This window comes from Vanrija pseudolonga, chromosome 5 (genome assembly GCF_020906515.1).
Source record: "Vanrija pseudolonga chromosome 5, complete sequence".
In the NCBI taxonomy this organism is placed as follows: Eukaryota; Fungi; Basidiomycota; class Tremellomycetes; order Trichosporonales; family Trichosporonaceae; genus Vanrija; species Vanrija pseudolonga.
Genome location: NC_085853.1, coordinates 1,494,491 through 1,521,696, shown reverse-complemented (window position 1 = coordinate 1,521,696; position 27,206 = coordinate 1,494,491). Strand labels below are relative to the sequence as shown.

Sequence of the window (27,206 nt, the reverse complement as noted above, 5' to 3'; positions counted from 1 at the left end):
CCACCTACCTCGGCCTCGGAGGCGAGCGTGTGCTGTGGCTCGGCGTCACTCACACCCACCTCGCTCGCTCACTCGACGGCGTGATGTAAAAGTCGGTACGTATAAGAGGGCCGGGGGCCGCAGCTTGTTGTTGGTGCATCCTATCGTCCGTCCGTCGCAAGCATTCGCCTCCCACCCACCACATCCCATCGGCAACTGCCCCCTCCCTCCCCGCATCTCAACCTCGTTTACAGCGACCCGCCCGCTCCACTCGACGACAACAACAACCACAGCCAATCTTAAAGGGCACAAAACATTTCCACCCCGGCCCACCCCTTAGGGACCACCAATGTCCCACTCCCCCACCATCACCGCCAGCATGCCGTCCACCCCGCAAGCGTCCGAGGGCGCGCCGACCATCGCAGAGCGCGAGGAGAAGCGCGCACCAAACTACACTGGTGCTGCTGGTGCAGGTGCCGCTCCTGCCAAGGGAGCAGCTGCGCCGGGTGCGCCGGTCGCTGGGCAGCCTGGGTTCGCCGCCCCGCCTGACAAGTATGCGTACCACTGTGAGTTGCGCGCCGGCGTGCATGCTGTTCGCCACGGCTTGCTAACACCCCCCAGTCTTCTCCCCCGAGGTCAAGCTCTTCCGCCAGGTCGTGTTCAAGATCCTCGGCAGCACGCTCGTTCTCACCATCATCCTCATGTGGCTCTGTCTGCCCTTCTACTGGGGTTCGCGTGAGTAGTTTCGGCGGGCGGGCGCGGTAGGGGGCAAGGGGCAAGGGGGCAAGGGGCAAGATGGGCCTGGATGCGCGCAGCAGAGTCGCGAGCACGACGCGCACGTCAGCGAGCAGCATCGGTCGGGCGTGGGATGCCAGTGGAGCCGGCACCAACGGCATCACTTGCTCCCCATCTCGCCGATGCCGGCCGGCTTCTCGCAATCGGCCCGCCAAGGGAACGTCAACACTGCATACTGGCCCCGGCGCCGAGAGCGCGAGTCACCCCGCACAGCCTGGAGCACTGTGCGCGCGATGTACTGCGCGCCGGGTGCTGCGCGCGATCGCGTAGCGAGCACGAAACCCAGCCCGTTGTTTGCCAAAACCCTGCTTTGCTCGTACCTCCCTCCCTCCCTCCCTCGGCTCGCTCGCTTGCTGCCAGCCACCGACCTCGGCCTGGCCTCATCACCTCGGAAGCGAGAACTGCCACTGACAACATGCCACAGTGTGGAAGGCAAACGTCTACACCGACAAACTCACCGTCCGCGTTATCGACCGCGATGGCGGCCCTATCGGCCAGACCGTATCTAGCTTCCTGGTGAGTACTCCGCAAGCGCAGTTAGATAGCATGGTGGACGGCGGGGCCCAGACTATTTTGGTCAACCAGCCCGCATTGCGGATCTGTTGCGATGTGGCCCGGCGCCGACCACCGTCCGTCCGTCCTGCCACCTGCATGCAGCAGCTGCAGCAAGCTGACCCCACCACAGCTTAACCAGACCCACCAGCTGCGCTACTTTGTTACCCCACCCGAGGAGTTCCCGACGTTCGCCGACGTCGAGCACAACATTGTCCAGGAGGGCGCTTGGGCCGCGGTCGTGATCAACGCCGGCGCGTCTGACAACCTGACCGCGGCACGGATCAATGGCGACGCGACCTACAACGGCACACACGCCATCTCGATCGTCTACGCGCAGGCGCGCTCCGAGACGGCCGTCGGCTCGTACCTCTTCCCGCTTATGAGTGCCCACATCGCCGCGATCACTGGCCGCCTGACGACGCAGTACGCCGGCCAGTACCTCGCCTCCATTGGCAACAACGCCACGGCTGTCGCTGCCCTCGCCGCTGCACCCCAGACGCTTACCCAGGGTGTGGCGTACACGTTCTACAACATCCGGCCCTACAACCAGCCCGTGGCGACCGCCATCACCCTCGTCGGTCTCATCTACATGCTCATCTTCTCGTTCATCATGACCATGACCAACAACGCCGCGCGCGAGGTCATCGGCCCCTACCTCACCAACCGGGCGTACATTGCCTACCGCATCCTCGCGCCCCTGGTCCTGTACTTTGTCATCTCGTTCTTCTTCGCCATGATCAACCTGCCGTTCAAGGTCCACTTTGGCGCGCACTTCACCTACGCGGGCGGCTACTTCCTCTGGTGGTTTGTGCTCTTCCTTGGCATGACGGCCGTGGGCTACGCGACCGAGTTTGCCATCACGATTGTCGGCCCCAAGTTTGTTTCCTTCTTCCTCGTGCCGTTGATCATTGCCAACGTGTCGGTCGTCACGCTGCCGCACGAGCTCCAGCCCTGGATTTTCCGCTACGGCGTCGCGATGCCCTTCTACAACTGCTCGCGCATTGTCCGCACAATCATCTTCAACACCAAGGCCGAGTTTGGCAAGGACATTGGCATCCTGCTTGGGTGGATCGGCACGTCCATGATCACCATTTCCCTCGCGACGCTCTGGTTCCGCCGCAAGGCCAACAAGTCTCAAAAGAGCCAGGACGAGGGCCAGCTCGAGCTCCAGCGTGTCCTGTCCGACGGCCGTGTTGTGTAGGCGGCCGCTTGCTAGGCAAGCCCGCACTCGTACTCGTAGCATAGATTCCTGTCGGGTGGTTGCGCAGCCGCCGGCATGTAGACTAGAGTCGTGGTAATGCATCTTAATACTATCGGCGTTCGTCGAGCCGCGTAGCGGTGAGGCGACAACTGCTCAGCAGTGTGAGTAACACATGACAAGCATAGACGCGACGCGCAAGCTGGTCGCCCCGTCAAGACCAAACACATGCATCGATCCGGATTAACACGCAGTCTAAGCCATTGCACACGACCCGTACCACACAACACACCACGCGCTCACGCGCTCGCACCTTTGCCTACTCGCCTCACCCACTCGCTTCGCTCGTGGCCTCGCCGCGGGGCTCACTTTGTCTTCTCCGACTCTCCCACAGCCTTCTGCTTCTCCAGCTCGCCATTGTACCAGCTCGTCCAGCGGTCGAGGCCGTCGACGAGGCCAACAACAGGCGAGTAGCCGAGGAGGCGGCGCGCGCGCTCGTTGTCATAGTATCGGTTCTGGGTGGCGAACGTGACGCGGAAGCGGGTGAAGCCCGGCTCCTTGCCGGTGAGCTTGGAGAAGAACTCGGCGAGGCTGGCAAGGATGAGGCCGAGGGCGATGGGCAACACAATAATGTACGGCGGCGTGTGGCCGAGCTGGCGCCAGATGGCGCGGGTAAAGTCCCAGAAGTTGACGGGCTCGCCGTTGTTGATGAAAAACGCCTGGCCGGCGACCTTGGGGCCCTCGGCGTCGTCGGGCAGGTCGGCGAGGTCGGCAAACTGGTCCATCTTGGAGCGGAGCACGGGGCGCAGGTCGCTCGGGTCGACCTCGTCGCTCTCGAACCTGCGCGCGACGAGCAGGTCGTGCTCGGTGGGCGCCTTGTTCGGGCCGAGGGGGTGCGCCTCGCTCGTCGGGATGCGGTGGTGGCCGAGGCTCAAGTCGACGGGCGCAAGCGGCTCATGCAGCACGAGCACGGGGTACGTCACGCCGAGCTTGTCCGCGGCGAGCAGATGCGCGTGCGCGACGTTGGCGACATACGTCCAGTCAAACAGGTTGGTGTTGTCGCCGATCTGGAACTTTGTCTGGCCGTTCTTGACCACGGCGTGGAAGCCCATGATCGCCTGCCGGTCGCCGGGGCCAAAGATGCCCGATGGGCGCAGCGCGCAGGTGAGCAGGCCGTCCTTGCCGTTCGCGGCGAGCACGGCCGCCTCGGCGCGCGCCTTGGTGTCGTTGTATGCGTCGAGCGGCACGCCAGCGTACGGGATCCGCTCGTCGGCGTTGATGAGGTTCTCGGTGCCGCTGTAGATGACCGACGCGGACGACGTGTACACGAGCTTGGGGACGCCGGCGTCCTGGCACGCCTCGATCACATTGTGCGTGCCGACAACGTTGACCTTTTCGTAGATGTCCGCCGCGAGGCCGTGCGGAGGGGAAGCGGTGTGGATGACAATCTTGGCTCCGGACTGTGCGTGTCAGCGAGCGGAGCGAGCTGTACGCGCGAGCTAGGCTGCGCCGAGCCTGCGCCACACCACCCACCTTCTTGATGGCACCGGCAATGTCCTCAATGTTAGCCAAGTCGCCCGTAAAGAACGTAATGTTGCTTTGTGTCTGTCAGCGAGCGCAACCCCCACTCAACGCGCAACGCCAGACCCACTCGTCAAAGTGCCGCTGCACAATGTCAAACACCGACACGTTGCTCTCGCCGCGCTTGATCAGCGCGTCGACAATGTGCCGGCCGAGGAAGCCGCAGCCGCCGATGACGAGGTATGCTTCGCCGGTTGGGGCCGAGTTGGACATGGTGTGTCAGAGGGGGGGGAAGGGGTAGGGGGGCGGTGGGGAGATGGGACGGCGGGTCGACGTCGGGTTGCGGCGTGGGTTTTGGCGGTGTGCACGGCTCGGCGCTGAGCTGACCTGTAGTGTCGAGTGGGATGCGAGCGAGCGAGCGAGACAGACAGACAGAAAGCACAACGACGAACGCAAGAGATGAGTATCGACGCCGTGTCGACCACCCACCACCCACTGCCAGTGCGCCGCCGGCGGCTCAGGGACGGCGACAACGGCACCTTTGCGGCCCCAGAACGGCCCAGCCAGTCGGACGATGCGGCGCGGCGTACAGTGCGCCGCGCGCCGCGTGCGCCGGCCGTTGCGTCCACCGGCGGTAGGTATACAATGCATATAAGGTATACACGGCGTGTAGAGTGTGCGCATGCACGCGTTGCGCGGGTGCGCAGGGCCAGCTCTTCGCTCTACGCTGCTCTCGTCGGTCGCTCTCGTTCCCCCCTATGTCCATGCTGCCCTCCGCGAGCGGGGTGGTCTAGTGCTCTGCCACCCTCCCACCGGGCGTCCATCCTCGCTGTCCTGCTGTGTGCTCTCTTCGGGCTCTCCTCCGTCTCTCTGTCTCCTGTCTCTACGCCACACCCCGTCCTCTCCATATCGCTCGCCTCGCAAACTCGCGCACTCGCGACGCTGCGCGTCGCTCGTTCCGCTCGCCCATTCGCTCACGCGCCATAATCCGCGTCTGAGGGCCCCTTGCCGCCGCCCCCGCCGCCCAAATGCCACAGCTTGAGCACGAACCACAGCGCGACGACCACGCCGACAATGTACGCGATGGTGCGGTACTGCCTGAGGGTCGAGCTGGCCGCCATTGTGCGGGAGTGGTGTCGCTGCGTCGAGAAGAGCGAGTTGCCAAACGACGTGAAGATGTTGCCCTGGGGGCGTTAGCGCGCGCATGCAGGGAGCGGCGCAGCCGCGAGTGAGCGAGCGTGTGCGCGGGGAACGACGCCTCGTCGAGTGAGGCCTCCTCGCCGGCGCTGAGGAGGTGGAGACACCCCGCCCGGACGGCACCGCCCGCCGCCGACCCAGCCACTCACAGTCCGGTCAAGCTGTGCGTGTCAGTCCTGCCCGAAACTTCGACGCACCTGGTCATTCTGCCTGCCCGAATCGTCGAGGATGTCGATGGTGACCTGCGAGGTGTTAGTGGGTGGGCGCAAGGCGCTTCGCGGTGGCCGAGGAAGCTCAGCTCCTCAGGCCAAGCACCTCGCCGCCGCCGCGGCTAGCCTACGCACCGAACGCAGCGCCTTGATCTTGCCATGCAGGCTGCTCAGCTCCTCCTCGTTCTGCTGCTCGAGCGTCTGGTCCGTCGCGCTGCGGCTGGGCGGGTGGTGGTCAGCGGGGCCTGCGCCGATTCACCTACGGCGGCATTGTTGTTCGGCGGTTGCTTGCTGATATGGTTGGTTACGTCGTCGTCGTGTCTATGCGCTGACTGTATGCGCTCGTGGAGGCTCCTCTCGCCTGGTGGATGTTGTTGAAGAAGTGAGTGTGATGCGTGTGGTGTGTTGGTTGTCGCGTCGAGATGACTGCTGGATGAATCCAAGTCCAGGGTGGCCGGTGGCGGCGGCGCGGCGAGGCGTGGGCCACGGTGGCCAGCCAGGCGCGGCCAAAGTGCAACAGTCATAAACAATTTGCCCTAGACCTCTCACGTCACCGCGCTCGCTCCATTCAACAAAACCCTAATCCGGCCACCTCCACAATCATGCTCACTCCCAATGCCCTACCATGCTACATGCTCATCTGTATATGCTCCTACACGCGGCTACCACCCAGAGAAGTCCCCAAACCCACCCCCAGCCTTGCGCTTCTTCTTCTCAACACCAAACTCGACCGGCGCAGCTGCAGGCGCGGCCGCCGCAGCCGGCGCTGGCGCCTTTGCAGGTTTGAGGTACTTGCCCACCCCTTCGTCGTCGGCCTTGCGCTTCTTCTCAGCACGCAAAGCCTTTGATTCGCCCTTGGCACCCAGATCTGTCCCCAGCCACGTCGTTCGGTCCTTCTCCCGCTCGGCGGCCTTCTCGGCGCGCCGTCTCTGCGCCTCCTCGGACTGGTCTTGCCGTGCGAGACGGGCTTTCAAACGCTTCTGGTGCTCTTCAAACGGATCTTGCAAGCTGAAGGGTTAGCTCAGGTCGAATCATGCCTTAACCCACATGTTGACCCCCGTGATTATAATGTCCTTCGTCGGGCGGTCAGATCCTGGTCGCACATTGGTGCGCTCCATCCGCAGCAGGACGTCCTCGCCGCCGACGAGCTTGCCAAACACGGTGTGCTTGTTGTTCAAATGCGGCGTCTCGGTGAAGGTGATGAAGAACTGAGAGCCGTTGGTGTGCGGTCCGCTGTTGGCCATGGACAGAGTACCACGCGCGTCGTGCTTGAACGCGCCCTTCTCGGCATACTCATCCCGGAACCCCGCACCCCAGTAGCTCTCGCCTCCTCGTCCAGTTCCCGTGGGATCGCCACCCTGGATCTGATTGTCAGTGATGTCTTCGACGTTGCAGCACCCACCATGAAGCCAGGTATCAAGCGGTGGAAGATGACATTGTCGTACTTGCCCTGCTTGGCCAGCTGGACAAAGTTGTACACGGTCTTGGGTGCGCGATCGCCGTGCAGCTCGACGTTGAGGCCTCCAAGGTTGGTCATGATCGTGGCGTACGCCTTGGACTTTAGCCTGTCCTTGTCCTTGGTGGGCTTCATCATCTCCTCGAACATGTCTGGGGAGTTAGCAGGTGATGGTGGCACAGTCTCTGACACCTACACTCTTCCTCGTCGAACATGGCACGCTCGTCCTTGATCTCGGGGCCGTTCGTCGTACTTGTCAACGACGCCGCCGTGCGTCCGCTGGAGTAGTTGGAAGCGTTGTCTAGAAAGTCAGTCGTTGTCGCTCCGGCACAACTCACAGGCCAGCTGCTCGACCTTGCGCTTGGCAACGACGCCCTCCTTGGGCTTCTCATCGGCCTTTGACGACGGCGCGGGTGATGGCGAGGGGTTCTCAGACCGTGTCTGGGATGTCAGCTTCGTCGAAGGTCGACAAGCTCACCTTCTCCGCGATCATCTTGAGCACCTTGCTGGCGCCACCAGCGGCGTCCACATTGATGCCCTTGAGCGGGTCGTTCTCCCGGTCGGCATCTAGCTCATCAGCTATGCCCATTACACCGAACCCACCAGTGAGCGACTTCTCGTTCTTGACATAATCGTAGTCGCGCAGGTCCCGCGACTTGAGGTTGGACGGGTCCTGGATCGTGATTATGTCCTCGCGCTTGAACTCCTCGTCACTGACGAGATCGCGCCACGTCTTGGGCTTGATAGCCAGGAGTTGGAGGGAAGCCATGTCAAAGACATTTCCCTGGTGGGTCAGAGAGGCTCAGTGGATCCATACCCACAGTGTTCTTCAGAAAGACAATGTGCACATGTGGCGAGAAGACCTTGAAGGTGATCGGGTCGTGGTAGTTGCCCTCCGAGTTCTTGAAGAAGTTGAGCTTGATGAGCTGGCTCGTCTCGAGAGGCTTGCCAGTCACAGGGTCTGGATGTCAGCTGCGTAACCATCGAAGTCCAGCTCACTCGTCTTGAACTTGCGGACATAGGGGACAATGTTGAGCAGGTCGAAGACGTCGGCGCGGGGAGCCTCACCCGGCTCAGTCTCCGCGACGACAGCGACGGGGTTACGGAACGGCTGGAGCGAGAGCGCACACGAGTCGCTGAGTGTGTCAGCGGCTTATCGGTCTGGCCAATGGCAAGTAAGCCACTTACAATGGGAGCCGCTGAAAGTCCGACTTGCCTGTCTCGGCGCGCTTGCCACCGCCCGAAGCCGTGTGGTGGCCCGCCGCGTGCTCCGAGTACGTGACGTACATCTTGTCCGAGTTGTTACCCATGCTGGCGACGGTGTTGGGTGGTGGGGGTGCTGCCAGGCGATGAGGAGTGGTTGTGAGTGAGATGCGAGCGCAACCTGGCCGATATTGTTGTGGCCGCTGTGGGCGGACGAGCAAAGTGGAGATTGATGGAGGTCGAGCGGGAGTATTTCCACGTGGCATGCCGACACGCGGCGACGGCAATCGATCGCGGTGGAGGCGTCCACCGAGGGGCCCGTGAGTATCTGTGATTTCCGCGACGCCGACGACGACGGCCCCGCTGGCACTCTACTACATCCCTCTCGACTAAACTCTGCCCTTGGACAGAGGACAGCATCACCCACCATGACCTTTGACGAGCTCGTGGCCTGGGCCATCTTCCTCGGCTACTTTGGCGTCATCTTCGGCAGCTTTGGCTTCGTCGCGGCCTCCATCGTGTCTGAGCGCAAGGCCGTAGACCTGCTCTCTGGCCGGCCGTTTGTGTTTGCGCGCGCCGCGCTCGGCGGTCTCCTGTGTACATGGTATTGTGAGTGGCTTGAGGATCGAGAAAGCAAGCCGCTAACGCCTCAGTCATGCTCCAGTTCATGAAGGTGAGATAAGCCTCTCGGCCCCGCTGACACCCCAGTGGTCGTATGTCAGCTATGAGAACCGCAACCCCGGCGCGACGTACGGCGAATGGCTCGTCGGAACGTCGCTATTCGAGCAGGCGTGGCGCGCCGTCTGTGTCGGCGACGCACAGTGGTGGTGGAGCTCGTTCATCTGCACTGCTGCTATCCTCTTCACCGCGATTATCTGGCACCAGTGTGGGTAGCTGCGCTCGCGCTTGGCGACTAGCTAACACCCTCAGGTATTGCCAGGGGAATCAAGTACCCCGTCGCATACATGATCTTCGGGCAGCTCGTTGCCATCTCGGTCGCCATCGCGCTCTTCCTCACCGCCGTGTTCATGCACTCGCCGCTCGAGCCAGCTCGCCGGCCAAAGGCGACCTTGCCTCTGTGGTCGACGCTGCTTGCCGCCCTCGGCGTCATGTACGTCATGCCGCAGTATGCCAACACGCCGACGTTCATGTACGCTCTCGGTGCCATCCACGGCGCTGTCGTCCTCCCCCTCTTCGTCATCCCCAAGAGCACAGCGGGAGCGGCCCTCGCACTCCCCTACAAGGGCTTCATTCCCCTCGTGCTCGCCCTTGCAGGTGTTATCCACTGGGACAACACCAAGCGCGTGATCGACAACCTCCCCGCGTCGGAGAGCAGCTGGTACGAGTACCTCGGCTGGATCATTGTGAGCCACCCGGCCCAAGGGTCCGTCTCGCTCGACGTCATCTGGGTGGCTATCACCTTTGTGCTCTGGTTCGTTTGCTACGGCCCAACATACGCGGTCATTCTCAAGACCGCGCTCGTTGGCATTGTCGGCGGTGTCGCAGCCGCGCGCTACCTCGGAGTCAACTGGCTCTTCATTGGAAGTCTCATCCCGATCGTGGGGCTGCTCGCGTTCGCGGCTGGCGCTGTGCTCCTCAGCAAGGCTCAGTCTGGCAATGCCTCCAAGCGCGCAGCTATTCTCTCCAAGATCGGTGTTATCGAGTACGGTGTGATCCCTGGCACCTCGACCCAGCCGCCGCGCATGGCGAAGAAGCGCACGGTGGTTGGTTTCTGGCACCCGTTCTGGTTAGTTCAGATCTTCTGTTCGAGCTGACGCCCCCAGCAACTCGGGTGGTGGCGGAGAGCGTGTCCTCTGGACGGCCATCGCATGGCTTCAGCGCACCCACCCCGACGTCATTTCGCTCGTGTACTCTGGTGACTACCCCGAGGCTTCGAAGGAGGACATTCTGCAGCGCGTCAAGGTGAGTGTGTGTGCCACACAGAGCTGACCGCGCCCAGGACCGCTTTGAGATCGAGCTGGATGGCAAGAGACTTCAGTTTATCCCACTCCCGTCTCGCTACCTCATCTCGGACTCGTACTGGAAGCGCTTCACACTCTTGGGCCAGTCGCTCGGTAGTATCTACCTTGCATGGGAGGGTCTCTGCGGCAAGGACGGCGCCTGGGGAGACATCTTCATTGGTGAGGATCTGTCGGCGTAGCGATTGCTGACGAGCAGACTCTATGGGCTACGCCTTCACCCTGCCATTCGTTCGCCTCCTCACCGGCGGTAACGTGCCCATCGGCACGTACACGCACTACCCCACCGTGAGCTCGGACATGGTGAACCGCGTTCGCCAGCGCCAGGAAGGAGTCGAGAACGCGGGTGCGAGCAAGAGTGCTGTCCGCACCTGGATCAAGCTTGGGTAGGTGCTCCTTTGTCACCGGAATCTTACCTACCAGCTACTACGCCATCTTTACCCGCCTCTACGCCCTCTCGCTCCTGTTCTCTGAGTACACAATGACCAACTCGTCGTGGACGCAGGCGCACATCAAGTCACTGCTCACATTCGGTCGGTCGTCTTTCGGAGCTGGCCTCCTGCTTCTGGACGACAAGACCCAGGAGATGCGCGAGAAGCGTGGCGAATCGACCCCCGAAGACCGAGCCAAGTGCGAGGTCGTCTTCCCTCCCTGCGACACCAAGGAGCTATCCACCCTTGGCAACCTGGACAAGCGTGAACCAACATTGGTGTCACTCGCCCAGTTTAGGTGGGTTGCGTTACATCTATCGGGACATGAGAGTTTGACTCTGACCGACGCCACAGGCCCGAAAAGGATCATGCGAAACAGCTCCACGCCCTGAGCATCTTGTTTGAGGAGTACCCGCAGTACCGCCAAGGGGCAAAGAAGATCCACCTGACGTTGATGGGCGGCGCGCGCGGTCCAGCTGACGAGGGTCGGGTGGAGGAGCTCAAGAAGCTGGCCGACAAGCTCGGGATTGCGGTGAGGAGGCTGTTGTCTACGCAAACACATCTGACAGTTCAGGACAATGTGACCTTTTTGGTCAACGCGCCGTACCCCGAAGTCGTTTCGCGCCTCGGTAAGGCGACGATCGGCCTGAACACGATGCAGGACGAGCACTTTGGGATCAACGTCGTCGAGTTCATGGTGAGTGGTGTTCTTTTCCGGGTCACAGGGTAAAAGAGGTACTGACTCTCTTGTTCAGGCTGCAGGGCTCATTCCCATTGTGCACGCATCTGCAGGGCCGTACCTCGACATTGTTGTCCCATACGAGGGCCAGAGAACAGGTAGGTTTTGTGTTGATTGCCTCCCCGCGCGGGATAAACAGGCACGGCGGCCGACACTGATGTCTTAGGATTCCATGCAACCGACGCCAAGTCGTTTGCTGCGGCCATCCACGAGGCGCTGAGTATGACGCCGGGACAGCAGCTGGGGATGCGCAAGGCTGCCAGGGCTTTGGCCGAGGACAAGTTCTCTGAGCGTGCCTTTGAGCGCGGGTTTGAGCGTGGGTGGAACCAGCTTGCACGGGCTGCGTACAAGCGCGGGTCGGAGCAGGTGCAGCTCAAGTATTAGTCGAGTATGTGCATAGACATCTGCATGATTGTTTGCATAGCCAAGCCGGTGTGCATGGCCAAGCCGGTGGTGCCGAGGAGTGCCCGGTGCGTGAGTAGTGTTTATGCTCTCGCGACGCTGCGGACTGACACGGCTCCGTCCACGGGCTTGTTGACACTGTGTGCCAAGTATGGCCGAGTAGGTTGGGTTTTCTGTGGCTGGTACGCGAGGGGCATCCCAGGGGTGGGGGGTATTATTACATGGTACTGATCGGTGACGAACATGGTCATGATGAGTAGTGGACCCAGGGGTGGGTGCTAATGACAGTGACGATCAGCTAGCGAGCTAGCCAGGGATGGGATGGGTGTGGTTCGGTCGGTCGGTCGGTCCAGCAGCTGCCTCCTGGCTCCAGCTCCAACACCCCATGTCGTACAGGCAAAAACACTAGCATTACTCCGGCAATGTTGGCGGCGGCGCTGACAAGCATGCTGCAACCCGGCAATTGCAGCCCAGTCTGGGTTGCGGGCAGGGGAATGCGTGCGTGCGTGCGTGTGTGTGTGCGCGCCGCGGGCTGACGACGAGCGTGTGCGCACACGCACGTACTATGCAAGTTATGGTTGGCACCGAGTGCGTCAGTGCGAGTGCGGGGACGCAGAGTTTGGGCGTGGGCGTGGGCGTGTGGGCATGTAATGCATTGCTGGGTGCGGCGGCGAGGAGTCGTCGGCCAAGGATCCTTGCCTGCCTGGTTGCCCACTGAGCCGTGAGCGACATGCCACACCGCACTAGGCCCAAGGTGGGTGGGTGGTGGCTACCTGCCCCTGGCGTCACCCCCTGCCCTCTCCCCTGCCCCCCTGCCCCTCCTTCCCACTCCCACTCGCCCCTCCCCTCCCGGCTGTGACGTACGCCATGCAACCAACTCCTCGGCGGCCAGCAGGTGTCTGTCGTCGGGGTGGGTGCACCTCGCCAGCACAACACGGTGCACCACCACACCACTTGCCTCTTATACACCTTGGTGTCTACTCCCCCCTCCCCTCCCCTTCTCCAAGCCCGCCTCGTGCTGCTTGATTCATTCTTCTCACTCCCTACTCTCCTTGTTCCAAAACGGACGCCAGAGGCGATCCAGTTGTTCTTCACCACCACTCTCGTTGGCACGCCACGCCGGCTACACCTCGCTCGCTCGCTTGCCTTTACCCCACCACCAGCAGCAACCTCCCCTCCCCACCTCGCAGTCGCCGAACTCCTCTCCCCGCTCCCTCCTCCGCATTCGCCGGTCGATCCATCACCGCTCGCTTGCTCGTGTGGATCAGATCAGCGCCACCGCCAACGCCTCTCATTGTCGGATCGGACGCCTCTTTGCTACTTTTCGGTGCCACCGACTTCATCTGAATCAGACCTCTGTCGGCCCAGATCCACCACGGACACTCCTGGACTATTCATCTGTGCTAGCTGCTGCAGACGACCCGGTCAAGAGAGCAACAAGGCTACATTGCAAGAGTCGAGACCCAGACCCGGACGGCCCCGACCTGGACCCTAGCTAGATTCCAAACATATCCCAACCTCGCTCGCTCGCTACTCGACGTCAACAACCGACATTCGACATTGCATTCACCTTACATTCCCATTCGGACACCGACGCCACACGCAGTGAGTTTGACTTGATCTCTCGGCATGATGATGTTGTAGAGCTCGTCGACGTCGTCGTCGTCGTTGACGGCTTGGTGGCGGAGGGCGGAAGACGAGCACTACAATGGGCCCCCAGGGCGCAGCCAACAATGAGTGGCTTCGCGCCGGTGGAGTCGACCTTGTCATTACCGGGGCGGATCGCTATATTGCACTGCGCTGCGCCGATCTGGCCACGACGCAGATGCACATTACAATCGTGTGCTGCGCGCCGCGCCGCATACCTCGTGTGCTTCTATTCGTGAACATTGCATCTGCGCTGTCGTCGTTGTCACTTTGGCATATAATCATCCCCCGCCCTCATTGTTGACACTTTCCACAGCCACGGTCCCTTCGCCCACCCCGCCTACATTCGGCCCACCGACCCACCCGTCCCCGAGTCAGTCTGAGACCGACGACAACACCACCACCCGGCTTCACTGCGTGACCGCCCGACCACCTTCTTGTTCCCAATGGACACTCTCCACGACGTCGTGCCCCGCGTCAAAATGGCATCCCACTCGACGATCCAGTGGATCGACTCGATGCCACTCCCCGTCATCTTCCTCCTCTTCCTGGCCTGCTTCACACTGTTCCAGTACCCCCTCCCGCCTGCCGCACCCTTGTTACCTACGCACAAGGAGATGCCGCTCGTCGAGGTGCAGTCGCCAGAGCCAGGACACTACGCCTACCTCGACCCCTTGAGCCGTCAGCTCATCGTCTCGCAGACGCCGCTGCAGCCCACGAGCCCGCCCCGCCGGCCACGCCGCCCCTCCAAGCTCGCACTGCGTGCATACCGCTCCCCACTGTGCCCGCTCGACGAGCTGCATGAGGTCGAGTTTGAGCCGACCGTGCATGATGTCGAGTGTGCAAGCTAGTCGTGAAGCAGTCCGATGGCCGAGAAGGCCAGACGTGACCTGGGCAGGCACGCCCGGATTACGGTAGATAGCCCGCCGTCCAGCCGCCCACCCCACCCGACTCCACCATCCACATTCCATATCTTGGATACGGCTCCGGCAACGACGGCAACGAAACAGGCATCCAGCGGGGTACAAGCATACACACGACAGTAGCAGCAGCAGCAACACGCAGCACGCAGCACGCACCAAGCATTTGTGATTCCCACCAGTGGTAGCATTAGTGCGGGGATGGGGGAATTCCCCGCAACGAGTAAAGGACGATCTTTCAGAAGGACAATAACTAGCACTAGCCGCTGGCCAGGCCGGCGTGTAGAAAATGGGCAACATTAGGACGAACTTGTACATGGACTATGCTGTATTCTATGCGCCGAGCCCCGGGGGTCGATCGCGCGAGCAGCGCGAGTAGTAGCGCGAGTGAGTAGCCAAAGCTTGAGTGACGAGCGACGAGATCTCGATGCGTAAGAGTGTGCATGCCGGGGGTGCCGAAGAGTGGAGTGCCGACGACCGAACATTACAGCGTGCCGTCATGGTAGACGCCGGGGTGCTAGTGGGTGGTACCAGTGACAACCACTGGAAGCCGGGCGGCCGGCCGGCCGGGCGGTCTGGACTCTGCTCAAGCAGCTCAAGCCAGAAGCGCCCGCTCAAGCTCGACGACCTGCGCCTCAAGCGCATCGAGGAGCGCGTCCTCGCGCCGCCCGTCAAACCTGGGCACAGCAGCCGCGCCGCCCAAGCCCGCCAAGGCGCCCTCCAACCCCTCCATCTCGCGCTGTGGCGTGACGTCCACCCCGTCGTACGGGTCGTCGCCGTGCTCTTCCTTCTCGTGCGCTATTCTCTCGAGGTCGGGGGGGAGGACGTCGTCCCTGCGCACCGAGGCGAGCGTGGTCGCGAGGCCGCGGGCGCGGGCGATGAGCTCGGCCGAGGGGGCAGCGGCAGCTGGCGCGGGCTCTTCAGGCTCGGCGCTCGCGCTCCGCCGCACGCCCCGGCCCGACGCCGTCCGCGCCGGCGCAGACGAGGCACTCGCGATCGCCAACAACGCATTCACGCGGCCTCGCAGCTGGCCCAGCCTGCGCGCGCGGGGCACGCTCGCCGCAAAGCTGCCGTCAAAGCCCTCTTGCAGCGTCGCGAGCTTGCCGTCCGTGATGCCTTCGCGGTATCCCGCCTGCGGGGGTCAGCGAGCGCGCCAGCGCGAGCTGGAGCGAGAGTAAGAGAGCTGGAGACAGAGAGCGGCATGCTACACTGTTGCACCGCGCGCAGCTCGCTCCGCTCGCTGCTCGAGCACTCACGTCGGTGTACTTCTGCTGTAACCTAGCATACTCGGTATCCACGAGCGGGTCGGCAGCGCCGCCAACAGCGGGGGCGGAGCCAAAGTCGTCGTCCCAGTCGTCCATTGCGCGAGCGAGCGAGCGAGCCGAAGGCGAGTGAGCGAGTGTGGGTTTGTATGCACTACGCGTTGTAGCTCTGTGCTCGCCATGCACCTCGCCGATGCAGCGGAAATCTCACTCCACCTCAGTCAGCAGAGTGGAGGTGATTGCTCCCGCCAGCCGCCAGTCAAGGCAGCCACGCGACCGTGCAACCAGGTGGCGAACCACGTGACCGTCGTCCAAAAGTTGTTCTGCTCTCGCCCGACCCAGCAGCCCATGCCCATCGTCAACACGGGCGTCGCTCACTTCGTTCGCGACAACACACCATGCCAAAGGCCACCTCGCAGACCTTTACGCGCAACCACGGCCTCGCGGCGGCCTCACAGCGTCCCGCCAAGGGCGCGCTCGCGTCCGCTTCGTCGTCTTCGTCCGGCGAGGCCGCCAGCGGCGCGAGGAACCATCTGTTCAATACGGAGCGGTTTGGACAGCATATCTTGACGAACCCGTTGGTTGCGCAGGGGTAAGTCGTGGAGCAGTCACATTGTGCTGGGTTATAGGACCCAGTACTGTGCCGCCCGCTCGCTGCTTCGCAGCTCGCTCACGCCACAGCATCGTCGACAAGGCCGAGCTCAAGCCCTCGGACGTGGTCCTCGAAATCGGCCCCGGAACAGGCAACCTGACCGTGCGCATCCTCCCCGCCGTGCGCAAGTGCATCGCGGTCGAGATGGACCCGCGCATGGCGGCCGAGGTGCAGAAGCGCGTGCTCGGCACGCCGATGCAGAAGAAGCTCGAGATTGTGCTGGGGGATTTCGCCAAGGCGGATCTGCCGTACTTTGACGTGTGCATTTCCAACACGCCGTACAGTGTGAGTTGCGCCGGCCACGGGTGGCTGCCAGAGAGCGACAGACAGACAGTGGCTACCCAACGACCGCCGCACGCTCGCTGACGCTCGCGTGCTCCCAGATCTCCTCCATCATCGTCTTCAAGCTCCTCTCGCAACGCCCCGTGATCCGCTCCGCAGTCCTCATGTTCCAGCGCGAGTTCGCCCTCCGTCTCTGTGCTGCGCCCGGCAGCAAGATGTGGTGCCGCCTGGCTGCCAACGCGCAGATGTACGCGCGCGTCGACCACGTCATGAAGGTCGGCAAGGGCAACTTCCGCCCGCCGCCCATGGTCGAGTCGAGCGTCGTGCGTATCCGCCCCATTGACCCGCCCCCCGCCGTCAAGTTTGAAGAGTTTGACGGCCTCAACCGCATCGTCTTTTCCCGCATGCACAAGACGCTCCGCGCGTGCTTCAAGGCCAAGGGCGTCAAGGAGATGGTCGAGAAGAACTACCGCACGTGGTGTGCCGAGAACGAGCGGGTGAGTCGTGTGTGTAGCTGTTGACGGCTCGCTGACGCTCGCCTCCTCGCCCTTAGCTCATCGAAGACGAGTTTGACGCTTGGTCCCTCATCGACGAAATCCTCACCGAAACCCTCGTGCCACCAAAAACCCTCGACGAGGACGAGGTCTGCCCCTCGTTTGGCGACTCGCGCGCTGCCGTCCTCTCTGGCAACGACCTGCTAGAACTCCTCAAGACTTTCAACCTCCGCGGTATCCACTTTGCTTAGACCCTGTTGTATAATCCGAGTCCCACTCCCACTCCCCGCGGACATGTACACGTATGCATTCACATGCAGCTGGCAGCCGTGCAGCATGCCCGCTTGTCCGTGTGCCAAGGCGCTACCATGCCATGCTACCCAGGTTCTGTCTGCTCCTCCCCTCCCCCGACGCCGAAATCACCGCCGATGTGATTGTAAATGGTGGCAATATACTGCCAATAGAAACGAAAGGCCAAGACACAATGCGCTACACCTCAAACTGCCGTGGAGTGGCAGCCCTCGGTGCTGCGCTTTGCCTGGGCATGAAACACGAAGCAGATGCGGGCAGACAAGTTGGGTTGGGTTGTTGTGGTGGTGTTTGGTGGGTGGTTGAAGGTTTTTGGTGCTTTTTCCGTTGCGTGTTCGATCAATGTAGTGAAATGGAATAGGAGGGGTTAGCCCCCCCTAGTTGTATGCCAGACAAGGTGTTGTTTGTTGTGGTGTCGAGAGCGAAAACGAATTACAATAGATGGATGGGGTCGCGATGCTGATTCGTGGTCGTTGGTGTGCTTTATTGTGGTTCGTTGCCGATCCAGTACGGCAACAGTGTCGACTTGCGCGTCGTCGTCTCTTGCGCCTCCTACTCATGCCCCGCCTTGGGCTTGTCCTCAAAAACGTCATCGGCCTCCTCGGTAATGCTGGTGGCCGTTGTCGTGGGTGTCAGCGTCTTGGCGTCGTCCGACGCAAGTGCGCTTGCGGCAGAGCTAATGTTTGTGCTCGCCGAGCTCTTCATCAGAGCATTCTCGACATCAAACTTGGGTTGCGGCGAAGTAGGCATCAACAGGTCGAGATCCTCGAGCCCGAGAGCCGAGGCGTCCATAGATGCCGGGATGCCGTGTGATACTTCGGTGCCCTCGCCAGCCGACTTCTTTGGCGATGGGTTGTATGCAGGGCTCGCTTCAAACTTGCTGGGCTTGGCGTCGGGCAGAACCCATCGCTTGGCTGCGCCGCCGCTCAGGCGCACCTTGTCCTCCTTGACCTCGAGCAACGAGCTCATGGTCATGACCTCGGTGACCAGAGCAACGTCCGAGACCAGCTGCTTGATGCGGTTAAACGACGCAATCATGGCCGTGTCGATCCAGCCTTCAGAGTCCATCTGCTGCCGCAGGAAGAAGTCCATGGCCAGGTTTTGCACGCTAAAGTAGTACTCGATCTGGATGGTCAGACTTGCTCACCTACGCAAAACCCTTGCAACAACTCACCTGGCCGAGCACGTACACCCTCAGAGGGTCAAGACCGGGCACCTGGGTAACAGGTGCCGGAGGCGGGGCCGCACGGGGGAACGAAGCAGGTACACCAGCATAGTTTGCCTGGGCCGGATCAAATGAGCCCGAGACGACGAATTGCGCAGGCACAGGGAAGTAGCCGTATGGCATGGCGTAACCCTGGCGGTAGAGGCTGGCAAGCTCAATGTTGCCTTGCAGTGGCGAAAGGTCGCCATACAGGCGTGGCGTGGCCGGCACTGAGCGATACCCTCCCCGTCCGCGGCCGCCGCCGTACGAGCCGCCACGCCCCTCACGGTCGCGATTTTGTCGCGGAGGTCGTGGCAGGCTGGCATTCGAGTTGGACGGGAATCCAGTCTGCGGGAGCGTGCCCGTCGAAGATGAGCGAGCAGCTCGATCCTCAACCCCTCCGGGCGAAAGGGGAATCGAAACCTGCGAAGGGGATCCACGCTTGGACTGCTGGCTCCCTGCCCGAGACATGGGGGTGCTCGCGTTGCCATTCGCAGCAACCAAGCCGTTCACTCCCTTGTCAGAACCAATCACTGAAGGGGCAACGTCCGCTCCAGCTCCGCCCAGACGTAACTCGCTGGCACCAACGCCCGGGTGTCCGAACGGAGGAGGAGGTCGCCGTGTATCCGCACCTTGAGAACTTGACCGTGTCAAGCGGACCTGGCCCTTGGCCGGTGGGTGCTCGGCACCGCCCTTCTTGCCCTTTGCGCTCTTGGCCTCATCGGCGTCATTCTTGGCCTTCTGCGCTTTGGCCTTGGCCTTGCGATGGTTTTCGGCCACCTTGTCGGCAGCTTCCTGAAGTTCAGCCGCAGGGATCGCCTTCCACTTTTGCTTCTCTGCAACTGATTAGCACGTGGTCGTGTTCCTAAGTACTCACTTCCTCCCGGAGCAGCCGAGCTGGGTGCTTCGTCGGCTCCGCTGCCCGAAACTTCACTGCCCTTCTTCTCGTGCTTTCCTTTGTTTCCCTCGGCAACCTTGACGGCCTCTGCAGCTTGAGTGACGTCGGGCCATAATGAAGCATCCGCAGCTGCTGCTGCTTCACCCTTTTTCTTCGCCTTCTTGCTGCTGCTGCTGGCCTTGGCGTCACCATTCGGCTCGGGAGCCGACGTTGGAGGAGCACTCGAGCTTGGAGCCGCGCCAACCTGCGACGGCTGGGGTAAAGGCGTTGCTGCAGAGGCAACGTTTGACAATGACGCCGGGGCCGCAGCGGTAGGTGCAGAAGGCTGCACCTTCCTTCTCAAGTCCCAAGCATTGGTCGCGGGAGGGGGGGCAGCCTGCTTCGGCACACTAGGTGCAGGTGTAGGGGTAGGGGCCGGCGCCGCCGTCGTCTCAGTCTTGGGACGAGCGCGCCAGTTGCCCTCTTCGTCGGCCTTGGACGGCGCAGGCGCCGACGTACTTGGCTCAACCGCGGGCGCGGCAGACGACGCCGCGGCGGCTGGAGCAGCGGCAGGAGCCGCAGTGCCGTTGGCAACGGGCTTGGTGATTGTTGTGGCCACGTTTGCTGGAGCCTCCACTGGGGCTGGAGGAGCAGGGGCAGCTGCGGCAACGGCAGCAGCGACACCCTTGCCACCCGTCGCAGCCCAAGCAGACTTGGGTGGCGTGACGGCGGGACGGGTAGCCGCCTGGGCACCTTTGGACGACGACGATGTCGCTACCTCGTCCTTTTTGGGTGCCGGCTCGTCCTTTTGCGAACGCTCCACATCAGCTGCCTTGTCCTTGGAATCGGTAGCCTTGTCGTCTCGCTCGCGCCAGTTGCGCGAGTTGCTCGCGCGCTTCTCGTCCTGCGGCTGTTGGCGCTCGGGCTTGGTCCTGTTACGCCCTGTCCGAACAGTCTCCCAAGGGCCGTCCTCGGCGTCGGCGTCTGCTCTTGACTGAGCGGGGGCTGGGGAAGCCGGGCGGGCCGCCCCTGTTCGGTTGTTGGCCTTCTTGGAAGAGTTGGCGACAGCTGAGGCTGGTGTGGATGAAGAGGACGACGCCTTGCTGGACCCGTTCGGCTGGTCCTTGATGCGGTCGGCGTACGACCCCAGGGCCTGGAAAACGCTGGTGGATTTGGATTGACTTGACTGAGTCATGTTGTCGGCGCGAGGCAAGTCTGCTCGAGATGAAAGAAGTGTCGAAACGGGAAGAAGAGGCGCGTCAGCGATCAGGTTCTGAACAGGAGATGGGAGGAAGAGAAATTTTGATGATGATTCGCGCAAAGAAGTGGCAACACACGAATGGGATCGGCGCCCACGCAGTGAACCACCATAGCAAGACAGGAGTGGACGCAAGACGTCAAGTGATGGGTTTGACGTCGAAATGGGTCGGGGCTGAGGGAGGGGGGCGAGACTGGGGCTGACGGCGCGTCACGCACTCAAATCGCTTGCAGGCGCGTTTTGAGCCTGGAGCGGGTGGCAAAGTCTTCGAGCCACCTTGCCGAGCGTATGCACGAGAAACAGTGGCAGGGGTTGTGAATGACCCAAAGGATCAAGGAAGATGGCACAGAGTGACGGCGAGGGGGTGCGAGAGTAAAGGGAGGGAACAGTTTGACGTACTCGGTGGAGGCGAAACTGCTCGGTCGACCACTTTGTGGTGGTATTGGTCTCGAAGCGATGGGTGGGCGACTGGACGCGTTCTTATAGCCAGATTGGCAGTGTATGGCACCTAAAGCACTGCAGAGCGATACAGCGTCAGCGACTGGGAGCGCCCGCTGCGGTGCGGCTCACCTAACACGACGGGGTAGTTCGCCACCGCCTGTCCTGGTACCGCGTCTCTAGCTTAAATGAGCGGCGGTGACGCGCGTGTTCACTCTCCAATGTGGAGGCTGTGGAGTGTATGAGTGTGGGGGTGTTGGGGATACGAGGATGCCTAGTCGCTGCTTGGTCGAGTCAGGTGGACGACGATGAAAGCTATTGCGGATCCGGAGTGGACGTCCAGAACTAGAGAGGGGGGGAACGCTGAGTGAGCGAGTAACGGCGCGTTGTTCTGTGATGGCGTTGTGGGGCCGTGCAGAGTTTTGCGCGTTCAAGCTCGAGTGGCGATGGGAGTAGCGAGTTGTCTGAGTGACAACAAGGTGTCCAGGTTATAGACGACTGTGTTGAGTAGTGTCTAGAGCCTACTGATGAAGAGTTGAGGGGAGAGGAGAGGAGGGCTAGACGAGCACGACGAGGGGGATGAGGTGAGGACGAGCAGAGGGTTGAGTGAGCGTGCTTTGGTCAGGCTGGGCTGGCTGAGTGGCTTGTGACCGCCGTTTGGCATTTTGGCGGGCACCCTTTTGGACGGGCAAGTGTCTATTTAACATTTAAACGGGGGTAATATTTAATGCTAATATAGATTTCTAGAAAAATTGTAATCTGGCGAGGCTCTGATTAAGCCCTGATTTATACAATTTGTGTGCCTTTTGACCGCGGAAGCTAATCAAACAATGCCCTCCACTGCAATGACGACCTGGACATTTTTGGCGCGACAAGGACGACCGGTCGAGGACAATGTTGACACTTTGAGCACTGTGACTCCACTTTGTTGCAACTACAACACCTACTACCCACACAATGCGTCAGCTCAAGCATCACGAACAAAAGCTCCTCAAGAAGGTCGACTTCTTGAACGTGAGTGCGGCAGTGTTGTTTCCGGTGACAAAAGTGCTGACCCCACGCCCAGTGGAAGCAGGATGCGTCCCTCCGCGAGATCAAGGTGATGCGCAAGTACCACATCCAGGACCGAGAAGACTACCACAAGTGGGTGTGCTGGGAGCTTGTCCTTGAAGTACCGAACTCTAGCTCACACACCTCCACAGGTACAACAAGATCTGCGGCAACCTCCGCTCGCTCATCCACCGCATCTCGCTCCTCCCGGCCGAGGACCCGTTCCGGCAACAGCGCGAGGCCGAGATGCTGAACAAGCTGTACGACATGGGAATTCTTGGTAGGTTGGCGCTGTGAGACGCTCTCCGTACGCAGCACTGACCCCACAGACGTCGGCTCCAAGCCTTCAGATATCGAGAACAAGGTGACCGTGTCGTCGATCGCGCGCCGCCGCCTCGCGGTCGTGGTCACGCGGTTGAAGATGGCCGAGACGGTGTCTGATGTGAGTGGGAGGTGGGGAGAGTAGAGTAGGCAAGAGAAGACTCGTGCTGACTTGCTAGGCCGTGACCACTATCGAGCAGGGCCACATCCGCGTCGGCCCGTCGCCCGTGTCGGACCCAGCCATGCTCATCACGCGCCACATGGAGGATTTCGTGACCTGGGTCGACACGAGCGCACGCAAGCGCACGATCATGAAGTACAACGACGAGGTGGGTTGTATTTATTGCACCAGCGCTGACGGTGCCAGCTCGACGACTTTGACCTGCTGTAAAGGAGTGGAAGGATCGCTTAGGGCTCGGTGTACCACCTCGGTTTATAGACATTGTATCAGTAATCAGCAATCGCATGGAGCGTGTAGGCGCGGCGGCGCGGGCGTGGTGGTGTCGGCGGTGCCGGTACCGGTGCAGCTTGGTGTCATCTTGTGTGCGTCAAGCCGGGACGTGGATGTGCGTGGCAGCGCCATGGTCGGCCGGCCGGCCCATCGGCTTCCAGCTTATTTCACCGGCGGCTGATGACGCAGCAGCAGCCACCAGCACCAGCACCCTCATCAACAACCACCCCACATCACAACCTTCCCCATCAACCAACTCACCCAAGTCGCTCATTATGTCCCTCCTCCAGCGCATAGCCAGCGCGACGCTCCCGCTCGAAGCGAGCCTCGAGGCGCCGCTCGCCGCCGTGCCGGCCGTGCAGGCGCTCGTGCGGCACCTGCAGACGACCAACGTCCACCCTTACGTGCCCTTTGCGCGGTTTGGCGCGCTGCACGCCCTGCGCGTCGGGCTGGCGTGGGCGCAGATGACCAAGGGACGGGGCGAGGTCGGTGTGCTTGCTGATCTGTTGGGTTTCCTCGTCGTGGCTTGTGAGTGACCTCGAGGCTTCGCGGCTGGCGTCGGCACCTTCCCTCGATCATACTGACCTCGCGCCAGGGGGCGGCGGCACGCTCAACTCGCTCATCGCGTCCCAACCCCCGTTCTGGCTCCTCTCCCCGACCCCCTGGGGGCTCTACGTAGCAGGCTACGTTGCGCTCATCCCGACCGGCCTCGCGTCCTTCATCAGCTCCACGGCCCCCGCGCTCCCGCTCGCGCTCTTCACGGCCGTGCTCGACGGCCTGCTCCGCGGAGTGGCCATCACGCTCGTGCCGGCACTGACGGCGGGCTTCGTGTCCCCGGACGCGAGGTACGGGTGGTTCGCGCCCGTGCTGCTTTCCGCCGTCGCGACGTGCGGCGGCGGCTGGATCGTCCAGGCGTTCGGGCTGCACAAGGCCCACTGGGCGCTCGGACGGCCGGGCGTGCTCGACGGCGGCCTGCTCAACACGCTCGACGTGTGGGGCGCCGCGCTGACGGCCCTCCTGTACCTCGCCTTGACGGGCGGATACCCCTCCCTCGCGCCGCTGAGCTCGGCGCTGGCCTCCGGCCTGCCGGCTGACCTGAAGGCGGGAGAGAAGGGCTCCGGCATCGTGTCGCACGACACGGCGCGCGCGATCGCCGTCGTGTTCTTCACCACGCTGTTCGCCGCGCGCGCGCTCACTTCTGCTGCCGTGTCGTGGCGTAACTCGCTCGCGAGCACCGCCGGCGCCGAGCTCAAGCGCGACGTCGACGAGAAGGCCGATGCGGAGAAGCCGTCTGCCGTGCTCAAGGCCGGCGCTGAGCCTGACCTCTCCGTCTCGGCACCGAAGCAGCGCAAGCGCAAGCACAAGAAGGCCAAGAGCCCCACGCCGTAGAATCAATCCACCATGATAGATCAATACCCTACGAACCGTATACCCTAATCGATGATACTACAGCGAGCAAGCCCTTACTTGCCCGCGAGAGCGCGCGCCTCCAGCGCCTGCCACCAGCCCACGGCCGCGTCGTACGCGCCAGCGCCCGGACCTGGAACCGCGACGTTGGCGACGCCCTCGTCGTCTGGCGCGTCGGCGGCAGACAGAGCCTCAGCAGGCAGTGCCGCGCGCCGTGCCCGTCGAATCTCAGCAATCAGGTCGTCGAACCCGATGCTAGCGCGCGCGCCGTCCCCGCGCTGACGCGCCGCCTCGCGCTCCCATCCCCAGCGCGCCTTGTACCCCACGCCGACGGAGCACGCGTTCCACCCCGCCTCGCCCCACTGGCGCCCGTCCCACTCGACCGCCTTGGACACGGGGCACGCGAGCACGTCGGCGGCCACGGCGCAGATGGTCGGGTTCTTGCCCGCCCCGCCGGCGACGTATGCGCGCGACAGGCCCGCGGGGCTGCCGAGGATCGCGGACGAGCGCGAGCGGTAGTTGAGCATCTGGGACTCGAGGATCGCGAGGGCTTCCGCGTCGCGGTCGGCGAAGGCGTCCACGCTGCCCGCGCTCGCCGCGTCCCGCCCCTCGTACTTGTGCACGCCGTGAGCGTTGGCCGGCTAGAGTCAGTGGTGAACGCAGGTGGCTGACGCACAATAATATCTGGGAGGAGCCACCAGAAGGCCGTGCGGGACGGCACGTCTGCTGCGCTCTTTGGCCGCAGCCGCTCCGCGGCGGCGTTGAAGTCGTCCCAACACTTGGCAAAGTACTTGTCCCTCACGTGTTCGCGCGCGAGGGATCCGTCTGGGGTCAGCGGCGACCAGCCGACGTACGCACTCTTGTACACCAGCATGTTGAAGTATCGTAGCTGCTCAGCCTGCGCACCAGCAACCGCTGTGCCGTCCTTGCTCGGCGGGGCAATCTGCGCGGGGTGGAAGAAGGCGTGGTATTCTGGGTGCGGGGTATACGCTGCCGTCGAGACCATGACGACGTCCGACGTGCCGAGGGACAGCAGGCCCTCGGACTCGCGCACTGGGGTCAGCTTTGCCTGCCACAAGCACCCAACTCACAGACAAGCGAGAGGAACGTGGCGGGGTTATCGCCCGTGCCGGGGAGCACGATGCACTCGGGGCTGAAGCCGTACCGCTTGACGAACCACTGTCCGATCTGCCCGACCACGCGCCCGCCGTCCGTCTCCACGAGGCCGAGCTTGCTCCTCAGCGCGGCGGTGTCGCCTCCGCCGCCCGCAACGGCAGCAAGAGCAGGCTCGGACCACGCGCGCGAGCGCATGTCCCACAGGTTCATGCCGCACGCGTCGCTCTCGTCGATGCCCTTCACGTCTCCGTCGGCGCAGAGCAGCGTCGTGACCATGCTGGACACGAGCGAAATGCGCGCGGTGTCGGCGTATGCCTCGGGGGACACTTTACGGAACTTGGCGATCTGCGCGCCCGAGAAACGCGTGTGTGCCGACGAGCCGGTCGCGTCGGCCAGCTGCTCCGCGGAGCCGAGGGCGGCAGTGATCTCCGCACACTCGGCGCCGGTGGACGAGTCCTGCCAGTTGGGGATGATATCGCGCGAGAACGCGCGGAGCAGCTGCGGCGCCATCGGCGCGCCGGGGTCGAGGGTGCCAAGCAGGCGCGAGGCCTCATGCGACCAGTACACCGTCGCGTGCTGCTGCCCCGCGGCGGACACGGCGCGGATAGAGTCCACGTCCCACCCGGCGGCCTTGATCCGCTCCAACAACAAGTCGAGCGCCTCGACGGGCTGCAGGACGGGCGAGAAGACTTCCCCCGATCCCTCGGGACCATGGAGCACGCCGCCGCGTGTGCCGAAGTGCGCCAGGTCGTTGTCGAAGCGCACCTCCTCCTCGGCGAGGACGCGCAGGTCGGACGAGAGGAGGGACGCCTTGAGCGCCTGCGTTGAGCAGTCGAGGCCTAGGAAGAGGGGCTGGGGCGGGGCCATCGTGGAGAGTAGTGTGGTTGAGAAACCAACTGCATAGGGGCCAGCAGTGTTGTATCGCCAAGGAGGACTGCCGGTGGTGGCGGCGACGGCAGGGCGCGGCCCGTAAACTCGCCGAGAATGCCCCGGGCGGCGGTTCGGCTGGGCGTGGGCCGAGTCCCGGTTCGACGGGTGCGGACCTTTCGGAGTCGGCGGCGGCGGGGTGGTGTGCGGTGACTGGGTCACTCACTGCTGCGCACGGCCAGCGCAGTGCCGGCCAGCGTGCGCGTGCGGTTTTGCCGTTTGTTGTTGAGCGACTGTACAAAAGCCAGCCAGACAAGGCGGCGGCGCTAGACTCAGACTCTGACATTGCAGCGCGCCGCCCGTCGCCGCGCAAGTGGCTCGTCGGCGCGGCTGCCGCTCTGCCTGCGCTGCCCAAGGCCTCGGGCACGCCGGTGCGGAGGTTGCTCGTGTCCACCACGATGACGCTGTACGCCGCCGCGTGGGACGCCTCGCGCGGGCCCACGACGACGCCGACGCCGACGGCGGTGGTCACGACTGGGCTTCGCTCCGCGTCCCCGGCTCAACGACTACCGTGTACGCCTACACGAGTGACGAGGCGTACCGTGCCGCAGTGCACCCCTGTACTGCGCGCTGACTGGCGTGTGCTGGGGTGTGTTCCGCTGCTCGTCGCTGCGTAGCGGCCTCGGAAGCAGTCTCCTGACCACTGTGCAGCACTCGTTCGTCAAGCTCCGGCGATGGCGGAGCAGCCAGCGCAGACTGCAGCGCAGCGCTCCGATGGAGGTGTTCGGGGCTGGACAGGGCAATGAACCGCAGGGGAGTGGACACGGAGCAGGAGTAGGAGGGGGGCCGAGGCCGCAGCGCCGCAACCGAGACGCCGAGCGCGCCTGAATGTGTACCATGCACCACCCATGTTGTCGTGAAGCAGTGTCCGGCGAGCCCGGAGCCCATGCGCGCGTGCCCCGCTGAGCGCGCGTGATCGCATGCGCT

General features: G+C 62.9%; 11 protein-coding genes across 12 annotated transcripts; 6 read left to right on the top strand and 5 right to left on the bottom strand.

Moving 5' to 3' along the window:
* Positions 1-99: 99 nt before the first annotated feature.
* Positions 100-2,646, top strand: SNG1 (Nitrosoguanidine resistance protein SNG1). Its single transcript, XM_062773791.1, has 4 exons — positions 100-545; positions 601-714; positions 1,199-1,290; positions 1,460-2,646. The coding sequence occupies exons 1-4, from the start codon at positions 329-331 to the stop codon at positions 2,528-2,530; spliced, it is 1,494 nt and encodes a 497-aa protein (XP_062629775.1). The 5' UTR covers positions 100-328; the 3' UTR covers positions 2,531-2,646.
* A 105-nt stretch (positions 2,647-2,751) lies between these two features.
* ERG26 (Sterol-4-alpha-carboxylate 3-dehydrogenase, decarboxylating) lies at positions 2,752-4,470 on the bottom strand. Its single transcript, XM_062773790.1, has 3 exons — positions 4,179-4,470; positions 4,061-4,124; positions 2,752-3,987 (listed from the first exon to the last, which is right to left on the bottom strand). The coding sequence occupies exons 1-3, from the start codon at positions 4,319-4,321 to the stop codon at positions 2,893-2,895; spliced, it is 1,302 nt and encodes a 433-aa protein (XP_062629774.1). The 5' UTR covers positions 4,322-4,470; the 3' UTR covers positions 2,752-2,892.
* Positions 4,471-4,697: 227 nt separating this feature from the next.
* On the bottom strand, positions 4,698-8,279 carry CYP8 (Peptidyl-prolyl cis-trans isomerase-like 2). Its single transcript, XM_062773789.1, has 15 exons — positions 8,099-8,279; positions 7,910-8,046; positions 7,732-7,871; positions 7,514-7,694; positions 7,389-7,477; positions 7,249-7,351; positions 7,107-7,211; positions 6,857-7,062; positions 6,502-6,818; positions 6,146-6,462; positions 6,079-6,094; positions 5,590-5,674; positions 5,443-5,487; positions 5,395-5,406; positions 4,698-5,232 (listed from the first exon to the last, which is right to left on the bottom strand). Exons 1-15 carry the CDS (start codon positions 8,218-8,220, stop codon positions 5,023-5,025), a joined length of 2,085 nt encoding a protein of 694 aa, XP_062629773.1. The 5' UTR covers positions 8,221-8,279; the 3' UTR covers positions 4,698-5,022.
* A 221-nt stretch (positions 8,280-8,500) lies between these two features.
* On the top strand, positions 8,501-11,658 carry alg11 (GDP-Man:Man(3)GlcNAc(2)-PP-Dol alpha-1,2-mannosyltransferase). The gene is made up of 11 exons (XM_062773788.1): positions 8,501-8,722; positions 8,767-8,786; positions 8,822-8,999; positions 9,044-9,860; positions 9,898-10,036; positions 10,074-10,254; positions 10,292-10,478; positions 10,516-10,821; positions 10,878-11,220; positions 11,279-11,360; positions 11,429-11,658. Exons 1-11 carry the CDS (start codon positions 8,542-8,544, stop codon positions 11,644-11,646), a joined length of 2,652 nt encoding a protein of 883 aa, XP_062629772.1. The 5' UTR covers positions 8,501-8,541; the 3' UTR covers positions 11,647-11,658.
* A 2,099-nt stretch (positions 11,659-13,757) lies between these two features.
* LOC62_05G007265 (uncharacterized protein) lies at positions 13,758-14,162 on the top strand (the record flags this gene model as incomplete). Its single annotated transcript, XM_062773787.1, has 1 exon — positions 13,758-14,162. The coding sequence occupies one exon, from the start codon at positions 13,758-13,760 to the stop codon at positions 14,160-14,162; it is 405 nt and encodes a 134-aa protein (XP_062629771.1).
* Positions 14,163-14,826: 664 nt separating this feature from the next.
* On the bottom strand, positions 14,827-15,631 carry yae1 (the record flags this gene model as incomplete). The annotated part of the gene is made up of 2 exons (XM_062773786.1): positions 15,488-15,631; positions 14,827-15,363 (listed from the first exon to the last, which is right to left on the bottom strand). The coding sequence occupies exons 1-2, from the start codon at positions 15,590-15,592 to the stop codon at positions 14,827-14,829; spliced, it is 642 nt and encodes a 213-aa protein (XP_062629770.1). The 5' UTR covers positions 15,593-15,631.
* Positions 15,632-15,882: 251 nt separating this feature from the next.
* dim1 (Dimethyladenosine transferase) lies at positions 15,883-17,172 on the top strand (the record flags this gene model as incomplete). The annotated part of the gene is made up of 4 exons (XM_062773785.1): positions 15,883-16,085; positions 16,175-16,430; positions 16,529-16,924; positions 16,981-17,172. The coding sequence occupies exons 1-4, from the start codon at positions 15,892-15,894 to the stop codon at positions 17,170-17,172; spliced, it is 1,038 nt and encodes a 345-aa protein (XP_062629769.1). The 5' UTR covers positions 15,883-15,891.
* Positions 16,408-21,592, bottom strand: Larp1 (La-related protein 1). Its single transcript, XM_062773784.1, has 6 exons — positions 21,140-21,592; positions 20,969-21,085; positions 19,312-20,526; positions 18,405-19,270; positions 16,981-18,355; positions 16,408-16,924 (listed from the first exon to the last, which is right to left on the bottom strand). Exons 3-5 carry the CDS (start codon positions 20,504-20,506, stop codon positions 17,783-17,785), a joined length of 2,634 nt encoding a protein of 877 aa, XP_062629768.1. The 5' UTR covers positions 20,507-20,526; positions 20,969-21,085; positions 21,140-21,592; the 3' UTR covers positions 16,408-16,924; positions 16,981-17,782.
* A 318-nt stretch (positions 21,593-21,910) lies between these two features.
* IMP3 (U3 small nucleolar ribonucleoprotein IMP3) lies at positions 21,911-22,861 on the top strand. Its single transcript, XM_062773783.1, has 6 exons — positions 21,911-22,021; positions 22,074-22,150; positions 22,210-22,337; positions 22,387-22,499; positions 22,558-22,707; positions 22,746-22,861. Exons 1-6 carry the CDS (start codon positions 21,965-21,967, stop codon positions 22,767-22,769), a joined length of 549 nt encoding a protein of 182 aa, XP_062629767.1. The 5' UTR covers positions 21,911-21,964; the 3' UTR covers positions 22,770-22,861.
* A 220-nt stretch (positions 22,862-23,081) lies between these two features.
* Positions 23,082-24,343, top strand: LOC62_05G007260 (uncharacterized protein). The gene is made up of 2 exons (XM_062773782.1): positions 23,082-23,357; positions 23,425-24,343. Exons 1-2 carry the CDS (start codon positions 23,105-23,107, stop codon positions 24,216-24,218), a joined length of 1,047 nt encoding a protein of 348 aa, XP_062629766.1. The 5' UTR covers positions 23,082-23,104; the 3' UTR covers positions 24,219-24,343.
* xkiA_1 (putative D-xylulose kinase A) lies at positions 24,293-26,219 on the bottom strand (the record flags this gene model as incomplete). Of its 2 annotated transcripts, XM_062773780.1 has the most annotated exons (4): positions 24,293-24,877; positions 24,913-25,061; positions 25,095-25,289; positions 25,328-26,219. In XM_062773780.1, 4 exons carry the CDS (start codon positions 26,217-26,219, stop codon positions 24,293-24,295), a joined length of 1,821 nt encoding a protein of 606 aa, XP_062629765.1. The 2 variants fall into 2 exon arrangements, with proteins under 2 accessions (XP_062629765.1, XP_062629764.1); XM_062773781.1 differs by having other exon boundaries at positions 24,913-25,289.
* Positions 26,220-27,206: the final 987 nt, after the last annotated feature.